Source organism: Elaeis guineensis, chromosome 12 (genome assembly GCF_000442705.2).
Source record: "Elaeis guineensis isolate ETL-2024a chromosome 12, EG11, whole genome shotgun sequence".
Taxonomy (NCBI): domain Eukaryota; kingdom Viridiplantae; phylum Streptophyta; class Magnoliopsida; order Arecales; family Arecaceae; genus Elaeis; species Elaeis guineensis.
This window is the reverse complement of record NC_026004.2, coordinates 10,949,285-10,965,774: the sequence shown is the minus strand read 5'-3', so window position 1 is coordinate 10,965,774 and position 16,490 is coordinate 10,949,285. Positions and strand designations below refer to the sequence as shown.

The 16,490-nt window shown below is 38.5% G+C and overlaps 1 protein-coding gene across 1 annotated transcript; it reads left to right on the top strand.

Moving 5' to 3' along the window:
• Positions 1–7,197: 7,197 nt before the first annotated feature.
• Positions 7,198–12,059, top strand: LOC105055236 (putative disease resistance protein RGA4). Its single transcript, XM_073246374.1, is given in 6 exon segments — positions 7,198–7,204; positions 8,374–9,455; positions 9,457–9,661; positions 9,664–10,587; positions 10,590–11,556; positions 11,667–12,059. Coding segments are annotated over 5 exon segments (3,126 nt in total). The 3' UTR covers positions 11,498–11,556; positions 11,667–12,059.
• Positions 12,060–16,490: the final 4,431 nt, after the last annotated feature.

The following is a 16,490-nucleotide window of genomic DNA, read 5'->3' as shown; positions in this document are numbered from 1 at the left end:
TACGGCATGAGTAATACGCTAGTTCTAGTCGTGCCAACTAGACTTAACCTTGACGCCCTTTGGGCAGCGGGGGATTTCCAGTTTTGACGGGAACAGTGACGATTTACTACAATTATATGCGTTAGTTAAATAGTCCAGGAGATTAAAATGCTAAAAGCGTGTGATCCCACTTGTTTTAGATTGAATACTCGTTTAACTAGAAGGAATCCTAGAGAAGTTAGAGAAGAAACAGGTTTCCAAGATAAAATAATTGGTGTGCCGTACATAGATGACATAATGATACCTATCGTTTTAACAGAAGTAACGTGCATTATCTGACATAGCTCAATTACGGGTTAAATTACGCTGAACAAAAACAAAAGGACATTGGATGAGCTGGACATAAGTTAGGTGGGTAAGGCAACGGGAAGTTTCTGAAGAAGAAAAAAAAAAAAAAAAGGGTTACAAGTAAGGCAACGGGAAGTTTCTAAAAAAAAAAAAGAGGGGGGTAGGTAGGCCAGGCCACTAAGACCATCGCAACTTGCAGGAATTTAAAGTTTCCTAGCAAAGACAAATATCACTACACCAATAATCGTCCACCTACCACGTGGTGTATGCCGGTCCTTTCTTTTTCCTCCACTGCACAGCTCTCAAAGCACCTCAAACACCATCGATCATCCCGTGGTGGATGATTCCATGGTCGTCGGTCAAAAAGGAAGGCATATCTTCCTTCTGTGTGAAGGATACCCTCCAGGAAAGAGGAGACCGCGTATAGGTCAAGGTCTTTGGGATCTTTGCATATAGGCTTAAAAGGATCTATAATACCTCACAACTGCCCCTTCTTTTTGAGTGTTGAGAGATCCATCCTTCTCTGGTAGTCACCAAAATGGCCATGATCTTAGGTGCTTTTGTAGGAAGATGCGTTGACAGGCTTTCAGAATTTATCGGGGGAGAGATGTCCATGATGCTGGGCGTGAAGGACGAGCTGAAAAAGCTTCAAAGAAGAATGGAGAGGATAAGCGGCTTTCTTGAATCAGCAGAGCGGAAGAGGCATGAAGACTGGAATATCAATAGCTGGGTGGTGGAGTTGAAAGATGTCATGTATGATGCGGATGATATCATTGACCGTTGTATGATCGAGGGCAGAATTGTCACGCCCCAAATCTGGGACATAACATGGCCATGCTACCAAGGGATGGACCCACGATAACACGAAGCCAAAATTCATCTTCTTAAGTATAATGACAGGTGTATCACAAATAAAGATAATAATAAAGTTCAATTCAATTATTTAATTAAACCAAAACTGGTTCAGAGCATCTAAATTCAGAGATAAAATAATTCAAGTCTTAAAATTCATAATGTCTTCAATCCATAAACATAAACTGAATTCCTAGAGCAAAATTTCTAAACTTGCTTTGCTGATCTCCAAGCTTGGATTCTCTTTCCTTCGATCCTAGCCTTATTTCTCTGTACATAAAAGAGAAAACAAAAAGAATATGAGCTACACTAGCTCAGTAAGTAGACTTCCGCTTCCTTACCGGATCAAGCATAAGTTTTCTATGATAATGCATCATTTAGCAAATAGCAATTATTGCAAAAATAAATATTTCATAGAGCATATAATAAAACAAGTTATAAGCTCATCATGCATGCATAAATCATGTATATTTCACAATTATGAATCGTAAATCATTTTCATCATGTATTCATGTCATGTTTCAAAACATTGCTCAAAGACATTCTTGCTAAGGTCACTATTATACCCGTGACAGGGCCATGTTTCTTAATCGACAAAGTTCTTAATTCATGTGCCAACTTTATACCCGCTGGCAGGGCCATGTTTCGTGTGGATGCTAGCTCCGGATGTCGACCTTCCCGAAGGGATTCATTCATAGCCATCTGAGAGCCTTTGAAATCATTATATCTTTTCTTAAAGCATACATATACATAGATGGAAAAATAATGAAATTCATGCTTCATAATCATACTATTTTCATAAGACATATTCATGAAATCAATGCTCATAATAAAACATGCTTTTTCATATCACATATGTCGATCCTTATTTTATGAAAAATTATGATTTCATCAATAGCAATTCTTTGCATAAAAATATGATCATTTAAAAAAATAAATAAGGAGCATAAGATCTACTTAACTCGATCGTCCAGGACCTTTTAATCTTCCTTAAAAGAATCAGACAGTCCTATTTAAAATATTAAATCATTAATAAATTTTATATTTTTTAATAAAATTACATAATATAAAGAAATGACCGATTTGATAATCAATCCAATAAATCTCTCCCTTCGGCTCTAACCTGATTTAAGGTCATAGGTCCCTAAAAGTGAAGAAGATAGCCTAATAAGGGATTCATAGGATTTTTTTTTTTTTCTTTCGGGTGGGCTTTGAGCTGGTTTTGGGCCTCAATTGGGCCGGGTTATCACATTCTACCCTCATAAAAAAAAAAAAATTTCATCCTCGAAATTTAACATACCTTCATTTTCAAATAAGTGTGGATATCTCGTCTTCATATCGTCTTCAAGCTCCCACGTAGCCTCTCTCTCTTCATGATTACTCCAATGAATCTTTACGTATGGAATGGTACGTCGTCTTAGAACTTGCTCTTTTCGGTCAATAATTCGCAGAGGAAATTCTTCATAGGTTAGATCTTCATGAACTTGCAATGGCTCATACTTTATCACACTGTTTGGATCAGGTACATACTTCCTCAGTAGTGAAACATGAAAGACATTGTGTACTTTGGATAAATCTGGTGGTAAGGCTAGTTCGTATGCAACATCTCCTACTCGATTTAAAATCTCAAAAGGTCCAATATATCGCGGACTCAGCTTGCCATGCCTCCCGAACCTCATGACACCCTTAGTAGGTGATACTTTTAGAAAAACATGATTACCGATCTGAAATTCTAATTCTCTTCTTTTTCTATCTGCCAAACTCTTTTGTCTATCCTGAGCTGCCTTGAGTCTTTTCTTGATTAGATAAATTTTGTCTCTGGCATCTTGAACTAACTCGGGACCAATTAATTTTTTTTCACCCACTTCATCCCAATACAAAGGGGATCTACACTTTCTTCCATATAGGGCTTCATAGGGTGCCATCTGGATACTAGAATGAAAACTGTTATTATATGCAAATTCAATCAATGCCACATGATTATCCCAATATCCTCCGAAGTCAAAAGCACAAGCTCTTAACATATCCTCCAGAGTTTGAATTGTCCTTTCAGATTGGCCATCGGTCTGAGGATGAAATGCAGTACTAAGCCTCAATTCTGTTCTCAAGGCATTTTGAAAACTTTTCCAAAATCTAGATACAAATCGTGGATCTCGATCGGATACAATACTTATTGGAACACCATGCAGACGTACAATTCCATCAATATACATCTGGGCTAACTTATCAAGCGGAGTGCCAACTCGAAAAGGTAGAAAGTGAGCTGATTTAGTAAGTCGGTCAACAATCACCCACACAGCATCGCTTTTTCTTGTTGTCCTTGGAAGTCCAGTAACAAAATCCATCGTGATATGTTCCCATTTTCATTCTGGTATCTCTAATGGTCTTAGCAGACCAGCAGGTCTTTGATGTTCGGCTTTCACTTGCTGGCATACCAAGCATTGAGATACAAACCGAGCTATCTCCTGTTTCATTCCATTCCACCAGAAGAGTTATTTTAAATCTCTATACATCTTTGTACTACCGAGATAAAAAGAGAAACGAGATTTATGGGCTTCTTCCAAAATTTTCCTTTTTAGTTCAGGATCACCCGGTATACATAATCTGTTCCCAAAATAAAGAGTTCCATCTGTATGTAGTCTAAACTCAGTTCGTAACTCTTTCTCTATGTCCTTCTTAATCTGACATAAATGAATATCACTTTGTTGGGCCGCTTTTATCTGTTCGATCAATGCTGGTTGTACCATCAAATTTGCTAATACTTTCTTAATATCAGTACAAGTCACTTCAATTTGCAAATCTTCAAGATCCCTAAGAATTTGTTCCTGAAAGGATAGCAGAGTCATCACATTCGCTGAAGACTTCCTACTAAGTGCATCTGCCACCACATTAGCTTTTCCAGGGTGATATTTAATATTTAGATCATAATCTTTTAATAGTTCAAGCCACCTTCTTTGCCTCATATTCAGCTCTTTTTGAGTAAATAAGTATTTCAAGCTTTTATGATCAGTAAAGATTTCACATGATTCTCCATATAAATAGTGTCGCCAAATCTTTAAAGCAAAAATAATAGCTGCTAATTCCAAATCATGGGTCGGATAATTCTGCTCATAGGCTTTTAGTTGTCGAGAAGCATAAGCTATGACCTTATCATTCTACATCAACACACAACCTAATCCTTTCTTAGAAGCATCACTATAGATGACAAATCCTCCTTCATTAGATGGTAGGGTAAGAACTGGGGCAGATATCAATCTTTGCTTCAGATCTTGAAAACTCTGCTCACATTCACTGCTCCATACAAATTTTATTCGTTTCTGAGTTAGGCGAGTTAGAGGAATTGCAATTTGGGAAAATCCCTTGACGAATCTTCTATAATAACCAGCCAAGCCTAAGAAGCTTCTTACTTCCGTCACATTAGTCGGTCGAGGCCAATTTACCATGGCTTCTATCTTCTTTGGATCGACTGAGATTCCTTCCTTGGATATTACATGGCCGAGGAAGACAACACTATCCAACCAGAATTCACACTTGCTAAGCTTGGCGAAGAGCTTCTCTTTTCTTAAGGTCTGAAACACGATCCTCAAATGTCTCTCATGTTCCTCTATATTTTTAGAATACACTAGGATATCATCAATAAAAACAACAACGAATTGATCCAGATACGGCTTGAAAATCCTGTTCATCATATCCATAAAAGCAGCCGATGCATTGGTTAGTCCAAAGGGCATTACTAAAAATTCATAATGACCATACCTGGTTCTAAATGCAGTCTTAGATACATCTTCATCTCTAATTCTTAGTTGATGATAGCCAGATCGTAAGTCGATTTTGGAGAAAATTTGAGCACCCTGAAGTTGATCAAATAAGTCATCTATTCGTGGAAGAGGATATTTGTTCTTTATGGTTACCTTGTTCAACTCCCGATAGTCAATGCATAATCGCATGCTTCCATCTTTCTTTTTCACAAATAACACAGGAGCTCCCCAAGGTGATGTGCTTGGCCGGACAAACTTTTTATTCAAAAGTTCTTGCAGTTGATCCTTTAATTCTCGTAATTCTACGGGAGCCATCCGATAAGGAGGTTTTGAAATAGGTCCGGTTCCCGGGGTGATATCAATTTTAAATTCAACTTCACGCTCTGGGGGCAATCCTGGTAGTTCATCTGGAAAAATATCAGAAAATTCTTTGACAATTGGGATATCATCCAGCTTTATCTTTTCCTTCTCGACGTCTATTACATGGGCCAAAAATGCTTTGCATCCTTTCCTTAAAGCTTTTCTTGCGTTCATAATTGAGATAATACCCAAAGATTGTTTGGATTCCGTATTATGAACTTCGCCTTGAAAGAAGAATTGCGGTTCATCCGGAATTTGAAATACCACTCTTTTTCCAAAACAATCAATATGTGCATGATATGAAGATAACCAGTTCATCCCAAGAATAACGTCAAAATCATACATATTTAGCTGAATCAAATCTACTGCTAATTCTTTTTCTTCTATTTGGATTATGCAATTCTTGAAAATAATGTCAGCAACAACAATATTTTTAAAAGGTGTGCTAACATATAATGGTTCATTTAGTTTTTCAAGCACACAATTCAAAGAAGTAGCAAACTTGAGAGATATAAAAGAGTGTGAAGAGCCAGAATCGAATAACACACGAGCATAAATAGAATTGACTGGGATAATACCTGTCACCACTTGATCATTTGCTTTGGCCTCCTGCAGGTTTAAAGTAAACACTCGTGCGTTTCCTTTTTGTTTTTGATCAACTGGTTTGTTAGATCTAGTGTCATCTCTTTTCTTATTTGGGCAATCACGAGCCATATGTCCTTTTTCACCACATAAGAAGCATGCTCCAATCCTCTTGAGACAAGGTCCATTGTGATTTTTTCCACAGTAGGAGCAGGATGAAGATTCTTTCTTCTTATCAGAGTTATTACTTTTGAAATTTTTCTACTGATCCTTTAGATTTTCTGCTGATCTCGGTCTCTTCTTATCTCCTCTTTCTAGTTCTGCTCTTTTCAATTCAGATTCCACTTTCAAAGCTCGCTCCAGTACGTCCTTGTAGTTATTGAAAATATGAGAAGACAGACGGGATCGAATTTCATATCTTAGACCTTGTTCAAATCTGTTAGCTTTACTCCTTTCGAATTCCATAAGTTGGGGGCAGAAGCGGCCTAGCTCATTAAACTTGTTAGCATATTCTAGCACCGTCATATCATCCTTTTGCTTTAAGGCTAGAAACTCATTTTCTTTTACCAACCTCATTGTCCCCGAAAAGTACTGGTCATAAAATATCTCTTTGAATTCTTCCCAAGTGAGTTGATCATCATTGTTCCCATAGGCAGCTTTTATTGCAGTCCACCAAAACTCGGCATTTCCTTTTAACATAGGAATGGCTAATCGGACTTTCACATTCTCAGGGTATTGTAGGGCATCAAACATCTTTTCCATCTCTCGAATCCAGGTCTCTGCAGCCATAGGATCAGATCCACCCTCAAATAGAGGTGGGTTGAGCCTTCTGAATCTCTCATAGTATGACTCCATAGATAATGTCGGTCGAGGAGCAGTCTGTGCCTGCTGCTGAATAAGCTGAGCCACCACTTGACATACACCAGCAATGTCTGCCTGTGTGGCCGGTGCGTCAGGAGCCCGCTCAGCTGGTTGATTGTCAGCTCCTCGTGACGTCAGTCTTGCTACTCTTGTTCCTCTTGTCCTAGCGGCCATATTTGCCAAAGTCTCGCCCTCCCTATCGCTCATCGCTTCCTATTCAAATGTCAATCATTATTACGTTATTTTATAACAGAGTTACAGTACAGTTAATAATTTAAGTCAAAGTCTAACTATGCATAACCTAGCTACTCACTGTTAGGTTTTAAGTTCTATCCTTGATTAAACCTGACTCTGATACCATAAAATGTCACACCCCAAATCCGGGACATAACACGGCCATGCTACCAAGGGATGGACCCATGATAACACGAAGCCAAAATTCATCTTCTTAAGTATAATGACAGGTGTATCACAAATAAAGATAATAATAAAGTTCAATTCAATTATTTAATTAAACCAAAACTGGTTCAGAGCATCTAAATCCAGAGATAAAATAATTCAAGTCTTAAAATTCATAATGTCTTCAATCCATAAACATAAACTGAATTCCTAGAGCAAAATTTCTAAACTTGCTTTGCTGATCTCCAAGCTTGGATTCTCTTTCCTCCGATCCTAACCTTATTTCTCTGTACATAAAAGAGAAAACAAAAAGAATATGAGCTACACTAGCTCAGTAAGTAGACTTCCGCTTCCTTACCGGATCAAGCATAAGTTTTCTATGATAATGCATCATTTAGCAAATAACAATTATTACAAAAATAAATATTTCATAGAGCATATAATAAAACAAGTTATAAGCTCATCATGCATGCATAAATCATGTATATTTCACAATTATGAATCGTAAATCATTTTCATCATGTATTTATGTCATGTTTCAAAATATTGCTCAAAGACATTCTTGCTAAGGTCACTATTATACCTGTGACAGGGCCATGTTTCTTAATCGACAAAGTTCTTAATTCATGTGCCAACTTTATACCCGCTGGCAGGGCCATGTTTCGTGTGGATGCTAGCTCCGGATGTCGACCTTCCCGAAGGGATTCATTCATAGCCATCTGAGAGCCTTTGAAATCATTATATCTTTTCTTAAAGCATACATATACATAGATGGAAAAATAATGAAATTCATGCTTCATAATCATACTATTTTCATAAGACATATTCATGAAATCAATGCTCATAATAAAATATGCTTTTTCATATCACATATGTCGATTCTTATTTTATGAAAAATTATGATTTCATCAATAGCAATTCTTTGCATAAAAATATGATCATTTAAAAAAATAAATAAGGAGCATAAGATCTACTTACCTCGATCGTCCAGAACCTTTTAATCTTCCTTAAAAGAATCAGACAGTCCTATTTAAAATATTAAATTATTAATGAATTTTATTTTTTTTAATAAAATTATATAATATAAAGAAATGACCGATTTGATAATCAGTCCAATAAATCTCTCCCTTCGGCTCTAACCTGATTTAAAGTCATAGGTCCCTAAAAGTGAAGAAGATAGCCTAATAAGGGATTCATAGGATTTTTTTTTTTTTTCTTTCGAGTGGGCTTTGAGCTGGTTTTGGGCCTCAATTGGGCCGGGTTATCACAAGAATATTGTCGGAAAATCATCCCTCCACATCAGCGGTACGCGACACCTCATCTTCATCATTTTTTTCCTTTGGCTACCTCAAGTTCCAGCATGAAATTGGTGACAAAATTCAAGAACTTAATGATAGGCTAAAAGAGATTAAAGAGGATAGATCAATGTTTCCCGCACTAGAGTACACTAAGCAAAGTGCTCGAGTGACTGGAGTAAATCCCCGTCAAACTGTTTCCATTGTAATCAAGTCTGATATCGTAGGGACAAAAATTGAAGATGATACCCAGAGTCTCGTGGAGTCCTTGGTTAAAGAAGATAATAAAAAATACCGAATTTTGGGGATTGTTGGTATGGGTGGAATTGGTAAGACGACTCTTGCTTCTAAGATATACAATGATGAAAGGATAGAAAAGAACTTTCCTATACGGGTATGGGCATGTATTTCTCAGGATTTTTCAGAGATAAAATTGCTGAAAGATATAATTAGGAAGGCAGGTGGAAATTATGGGGAGGCTGAAACTAAGGAGGAACTCATACGCTGCCTTTACTCCACACTTTCACAAAGATTCTTTATTATATTAGATGATGTATGGGAGAAAGATGTATGGGCGAAATTGCTTAGATATGCCATTGAAAATGCAGCAGCTAGTGGTAAGATCCTGATTACTACTCGAAATACAAACATTGCTAGAAATATTGGAGCAGATATCCACCACGTCAATAAAATGGATGATGACAGTTGCTGGAAACTGCTCCACAAGAATGTCTTTGGAGATGATGATGAAGAGGAGGAGATCTCTGGTTTAAAAGAAATCGGGATTAAAATTGTTGAAAAATGTGATGGTCTTCCTCTCGCAGTCAAGGTCATTGCGGGGGTTCTGAGGTCGATGGATAGAAACACCATAGAATGGAATAAGGTTCTCGAAAGTGATGCTTGGTCCATGAGTCAACTTCATGAAGAACTCCCAGGAGCTCTATTTTTAAGCTATGAAGATTTACCCTCTGATCTCAAACAGTGTTTTCTTTATTGCTCCTTGTTTCCTGAGGACTCTAAAATGTAAAATGTATGGGGGGGATCTCATTCGTTACTGGGTGGCAGAAGGTTTTATAAAATCAACACAAGGAGATATACTGATGGAGGATGTAGCAGAGGATTATTTTAGGGAGTTAATTTGGAGGAATCTTTTACATGGTGATAGGGATGACATTTGGTGCACGATGCATGACATGCTACGTTCCCTTGCTATCTTTTTGGTACGGGATATGAGCAATCATTTAACAAAAACCCTCTTACTGAACTTCGTCGCTTGTCAATGGTAAACATACAGGAGATGGTAGAAGTCCCTGATGCAGTAAAACCACAAAAGTGTTTAACGACTCTAATGCTCCGAAGGAGTCCCAGGACAAAAATGATAGAGAACGAACTTTTTGAGAGACTCCGGTTTTTACGAATCATAACCATAAATGACACGAGTCTTGAGAGCCTTCCAAACTCTATAGGAGATCTTTTGCATCTGAGATATTTAGATCTTGACCGGACGAAAATCAAGAAGGTGCCGGAGTCCATTGGATGCCTCATACTCCTACAGGTATTGAACCTATCAGGTTGTGAATCCTTGCATACTCTCCCTAAGGCCATCACCAAATTGTGCAATCTAAGATGCCTTCGTCTCGAAGGAACTCCATTAACTCATGTGCCTAAAGGAATAGGCAAATTAAAACATCTTAACTATTTTCGAGGATTTGTGATCGGCCATGATGATAGAAGAGGCGCGGAAGATGATGAGGGATGCGATCTGGAGGAGCTACAATCTCTATCCCAGCTGAGATTCCTGGAGATAAACAGATTGGACAGGAGAGAACCAAGGGGAGCTCCAGTACTTGCAAACAGCAACTTTCTGAGGACACTGATTTTGAATTGCCAACACCTTCTTGAAGATGACGCAGAAGCACTTGCAATCCAGAGAATTGACAAGATTTACAATGAGCTTTCTCCTCAATCCACCCACCTACAGAACCTTCAGATTCGTAACTTCTTTGGTAGTGGATTTCCCAGCTGGATGATGTCACCTTCCTTGGATGTCTCCTTTCCTAACCTGACGAAAATAATGCTCTTTGATTGCAAATCATGTCCGCAGCTTCCTCCACTAGGCCTGTTGCCCCAGCTGAAATCCCTTTTTTTATTGGTACAGCACGTTCTATCAAAACCATCGGACCTGAATTTCTTGGCCCCCGTGAATCGTCAGTAGCGACTTCATTTCCCAAGCTTGAAGAGCTGGAATTTTGCAGGATGGACAACCGGGAAGAATGGTCGTTTGGTATGGTGGAGGGGGTTGGTGAAGAAAGAAGAGGAGCCCCCAAGTTGCTGCCTTATCTCAGCAAGTTGGGTCTTGGTGGATGTCCCAAGCTGAGATCTCTTCCTCCACTAGGCCTGTTGCCCCAGCTGAAATCCCTTTGCATTGTGACAGCATATGCAATCAAAACTATCGGACCTGAATTTCTTGGCCCCCGTGCATTGTCAGCAGCGACTTCATTTCCCAAGCTTGAAGAGCTGCAATTTTATGGGTTGAAGAACTGGGAAGAATGGTCGTTTGGTATGATGGAGGGGGTTGGTGAAGAAAAAAGAGGAGCCTCCAAGTTGCTGCCTCGTCTAACGAAATTGGTGCTTTATCAATGTCCCAAGCTGAGAGCTCTTCCAGATATTAAGAACCTTCCCTCATTAAAATCTCTGAGAATAATGAATTGTCCGAGGTTGGAGCACGTGGAGAATCTTGATAAGTTGCAATTCTTGGAAGTACGTTTATCTTCTTCCACAGAGACATCCACCACCGATGCTGATGGACAGACAGAGCGCCTCCCACAGTGGTTATTGGAGCTACTCCAAAATGCTCCGACTGCTATGCAGAGTCTTAAAGAATTTCAACTAAGATGCAGCTTACCAGTCCTCAAGACCTTCCTCAAGGACGGCCCCAACTGGCCCATCATTCAGCCGATCCCCCAGGTCACGATCCAAGAGTATTTGCCTGCAAATCGCAGGCCATCACATATTCGGTATACCAAGGACCCTCCCACCTTCAAAATGCATATAGAGGAATGAGAAGAATTAGAAGAACCAGAAGAATCGAACAACTGCTAAAGCATCCTCTCTTATGCAAGGTGATTTCTCCTTCCATTACATTTTTGTTTCCATTTTTTAATTTATCCATCACAATTAGACTTGCTAGCATGTATTTTGTTGATCTCGTATTCGCTTCCTCTTTTTGCAGTTACAAATGCTCGTAGAACAGGTGGTTGAGATGGGAATGTCTACCAGGAAAATGGGATCACTGCACTCGGCATTTTTACCTTCTTTTTTAATTATTTGAATCTCTGTATTGGACTTTCTGATTTCTTTTTCCTAGCGTTATGATGACAGCTGCAACTTTCCTAGTGTGTTGAAGACAGTCATTTGCTTGAGTGTTTTTTTTCATTTTTGGTGAGTGTAACTATTAAGAATTGGTTTGTCCGCTATAGTCGTCTTCCGCTTTGTGTTGTTGTAACACAATCACGAAGATTCTGAATTTTGTGAAGTACCCAACCCATTCCCCGTTTCTGCTCATATTCTCTGTTTTTATGGCACTCGTTCAAGGAATATAAGAGTTCTATGAAGTTTTTGTAAATGGTATTTGGTTCATCGACCAAGTATGTGGTTTCAAAGTTTTTGTTGTTGCATGCTTTCTAAGAGAATTGCTTGCAGGTATGTTGTCTTTGAGAGAATACACCGAACAAAGAGCTTAGCTTTTTCAAGAAAAGGGCTTGAGTGCAAATGGCCTTTTCAGGGGATCCAGATTATAAACATGCAACTTGAAAGGCATTTGTGGATCTGGCAAGTTATTCTTTGAATCTGATTAGAGAGTCCTCTGGAACTTGTTGTTCTAAAGCAAGGTTATTTTGGTTATTATATATAGAGGATTGGTTTTAAAGTAAAAATAGAACTCTCTAGGCCCTCGGTGCGGTTGCTGTAATTTAGATGCCAATTTAGAGGATACTGGTTGTGTTACCAGTACATATCTTAGCTAGCCTCGGAAGTTTCGAGGCAATTCAAGAATGTCAACTTTCAGACACTTCAAGTACTCTTGGTAAGGTTCTGAGTCCAAGTTTTGATTGGAGGCTGCAGAAGAAGAGGCGCAGTAGGAGTTTATGCGCTCTGTATGCGGATTCAAAGTATGTATGTGTCACGTTTGAGCCTGAGAAGAATGGCAATTTCCCGATATTGTCAAGTTTAGCAGCAAATTTGGCAGGTGAGGTTGCGATATCTTCGAAGCTGAAGGTTTATGATGTGGTGCTGAAACAGGCGGCATTGGTGAGGAAGTAGTTGAGATCGAATACACCCCTCGATGCTGGCTATTTCAAGGAGCTGCAACCTTGTTAAACAAGGCTTATGATCATTGTGGATAGGTTTTGACGGAGTATGCCAAGACCTATTACCTTTGTTAGCTCTCATATCCAATGTTTAATCTTCTATTTGTTTACTTATATTTTGCTCTGGTATATGGTGTCAGGAAATAGGCATTCAGCCTTCCCCTTCTCATAAGAAATATATTTTAGAAGACCTAGCTTTTATAATATCCTAACTCTCCAATACGACAAATGAGAGTCTCTATGCCTACCAACTTCTGAATGGCTGGTGTTGGATGGATTGATTGCAAGATTGGTTGTCGTGCTGTAATGCCCGATAATAATGACCAGACAACAGTGTAGGAAGTTTCTAAACTTGCTTCACAATCTTCATTGAATAGGTCTCTTGCTGCTCAACATATAGTGGCCATTTGGCTTGTAACTATCTCGAACGGATCTTGTTGGCTCTCATGCAAATAGAATTTGAACAGTGAGACTAGATCATATATCAAATTGGCTATCCTCTCAGAAGAGCTCACCTTATCCTTTATGAGGCTAGAACCATTTTGTACATCAAAAATAGTTACTCCCTATTGTGTTTGTGGACTACATCCTCCTACCCCAACCTGGGGCACCTACTACTTACTAGTGATGCTGCTAGTAGGGCTCTCACATAGAGCAAAGCTTGGTGGATGAGCATCATCTAGGCGGCATCGAAGTAACTACCCGCAGCCCACCGAGAATGCCAAAAGGCTTGTTGGCTGCTCTTCTTTGGGCAAGAAAGTTGAGTCAAGATGTCTAGCCAGATCAATTCATAGGTGTGCCACTTACTCAAATCAGAAAGGATAAAAAATTGGCAGTAGGTCCTATGCCTTAGACCTTCAAAGACTTTCACTACTAGAATGCTGCTCCCTCAGAAAGTGTTGGCTAAGAAATCAAGCTAGGATAAAAGTAACTAAAGAATAACATTAATTAAAAGATGAAAATAGATGATGAGACGACAACTGATCCACAGCGGCGGAGTGGCCTCTCTAACCATGAGATCCACATCTCATCATATCACATCATATTTTCTGGACGTGCGAGCAATTATTTTCAATAAATTTTCTTGCACGTCCCAAGATGCTGATCGTAATAGGCTCTAGCCCTTGCTATATAAGCTATTCTCTGACTTTGAGGATCCTCCAAAGTCTCTGAAGTGAAGTTTGAGTCTGAAGAAGCCTCTCTAGTCTAAGGCTTAACTAAGTCACCAAGCCTGACTCGTGAGCTTAGAAAGCGAGTGTCGGAGGAGATCCTTACGAGTCTACCATAGTTTTGGTTCAATAGAGTCCCAATGGGACCAGCCTTTCTTGAACTCACAACTAGTGGGGTCGGCTTTATTATCTCTTTAGCAAATTACTTACTATTAATGACCCCGTGCCATTGCATTCTCTTTCAAATCCCTTCTCACAATGTCTATTCATGTCATGATGTTCTTTGGCTCCTCTTTCTAAACCCTCTAACATAAACCTAAGTAGTTATTGGGGCCTTCTTAGTTCATGCTATACATATCCATACCTTCTCACTTTTCCCTATTACTTGTCCTAACAAATGCAATTTATATGTTTCCTATATTATACTCAATTCCTCACCCTATGCATCATAAATCAGCCACATGTACATTTCAAACTTCTTATCTCCACCATATAATGTTCACATGCTTCGACCCTCTCTAGCACCCATTAGTTTCACTTTTTACAATTCTAGAACATCTTTCCTTAAGTTGGTTAGCCTGAGTTTGTAAATCTAAAAAGCATCTTGTGGGCTTTCTTTATATCATGCACATCCATCAAGCTTTGCTCTATATGGGAGCCCTACTAGCAGCATCGCTAACGACTAGTAGGTGTCTCAGGCTGGGTTAGCAGGATGTAGTCCCCAAACTCAACGAGGAGTAACTATTTTTGAAGTACAAAATGGTTCAAGCCTCATAAAGGATCAGGTAAGGTCTTCTTAGAGAATGGCCAGTCTAATGTATGATCTAGTCTCATCGTTCAAGATCTATTTGGATAAGAGCCAGCAAGATCTGTTCGAGAGTTACAAGCCAAGTGGCCATATTTTGGAGGCTATTTGTCGAGCAGTCAGAGACCTCTTCAATGAAGATTGTGAAGCAAGTTGAGAAACTTCTTGCGCTATTGTCTGATCATTATTATCAGGCATGACAGCATCGACAATCCAATCTTGTAGTCAATCCATCCAACATCAGTCATTCAGAAGTAGGTAGGCCTCAAGATTCTCATTTGTAGTATAGGAGCGTTAGGATATTATAGAAGCTAGGCCTTCTAAAATATATTTCTTATGAGATGAGAAAGGCTGAATGCTATACTAGTAGATTCTCCACTTTGTTTACTCCGCTCTAGCCAATTTGGGTAGTTCACAAAGATTTTTTCCTTTTAAAGATGAATATATTATAAAACTCCCCTTAAGTAACATAAAATCCAAGATTGCATTTCTCTGATTAAACCTAATGCAATAACGAAATTTGGATCAATCATCAGAAGCTTTCTGTCGCATTTAAGATTAAGATATAGACTAATATGATCAGTACTAATTAAGTGACCACAAGTCTAAGATTGAAATCATCATCTTGATATTAATGCATGTTCATTCAAGATTAAGTTAGGATCAATTTGAAGGGAATCCCAAATGACTCTCTATGTGATTAGCCACATGGGTGGCTACCCAATTAGCTGCATTGTTTGATTTTCTAAAAACATAGATCACCTCAAAGATGACATTTAGTATAAAGTGATCATCGTAAAATTAATAATAATGTAGGTAGAGATGATAAGATCATCATGTTTATTTACACTCCAACGATCCTCTGTAGCAAAAACCTAAATCACCCCGACTCTTAAAAACACCATGCAATCTAGTAATATTAAACTTATCCTTGAGGTCGTTAGGCTGAAATTTGGAGACAAAAGTGTCCTTCAATCTAGTAGAAAAAAATATATATAAAAAATGTTGATATTTGGAATAAAAAAATTTTTGGCTGTGAAGAGTTTGATAATCTTATTAAAATTTTCTTCTTGTTAGGAAGGTTTAATAATCCCTTAGAGTTACTTTGACAAGTTTTGATTAATTTTTGGTCTTATTGAATTGAACAAAAATAATAGGCTTTAATAATTTGATTCATGTTCATGTGTATTTTCTTATGATTTATTTAAAAATTCTATTTACTCGTTACAAAATGTATAGAATATATCGTATTGTAGTTTTAACGTTGCATGATCCGTGATCTTGGATTCCCATAGCATGCCAAATAAATTAATTATGGCTCCAGGAATCTTAGATCATCAGGAACTAAATTACTTTGGGAAGAGGGATACTAACAACCTAAAATTATCATAATGATCCCATTTGAGTCACCTAGTGCTACCAACGGAGCTCAGCATGGATGCCATCTCCAAAAGCATAGATGAGTTTTGCTGACATGGGCGTCCAATTTAGACAACCAATTGAACATGATTTTCGATCACCGTCCATGCTGATTTAGGTTGCTCGTTGCATCATGGTAGCATATGCGGGTCCGTCCCATGCTCCACACAACTCCGCCATTGGGACAATAGTATTAATTATCTGAAAACCACCTACAGCCACAAAACAGCAACTAAATTTTTGGATGATGAAGCCAGATCCTTCAGAGTTCCATTGTCAATCACTTTCACTTAAAG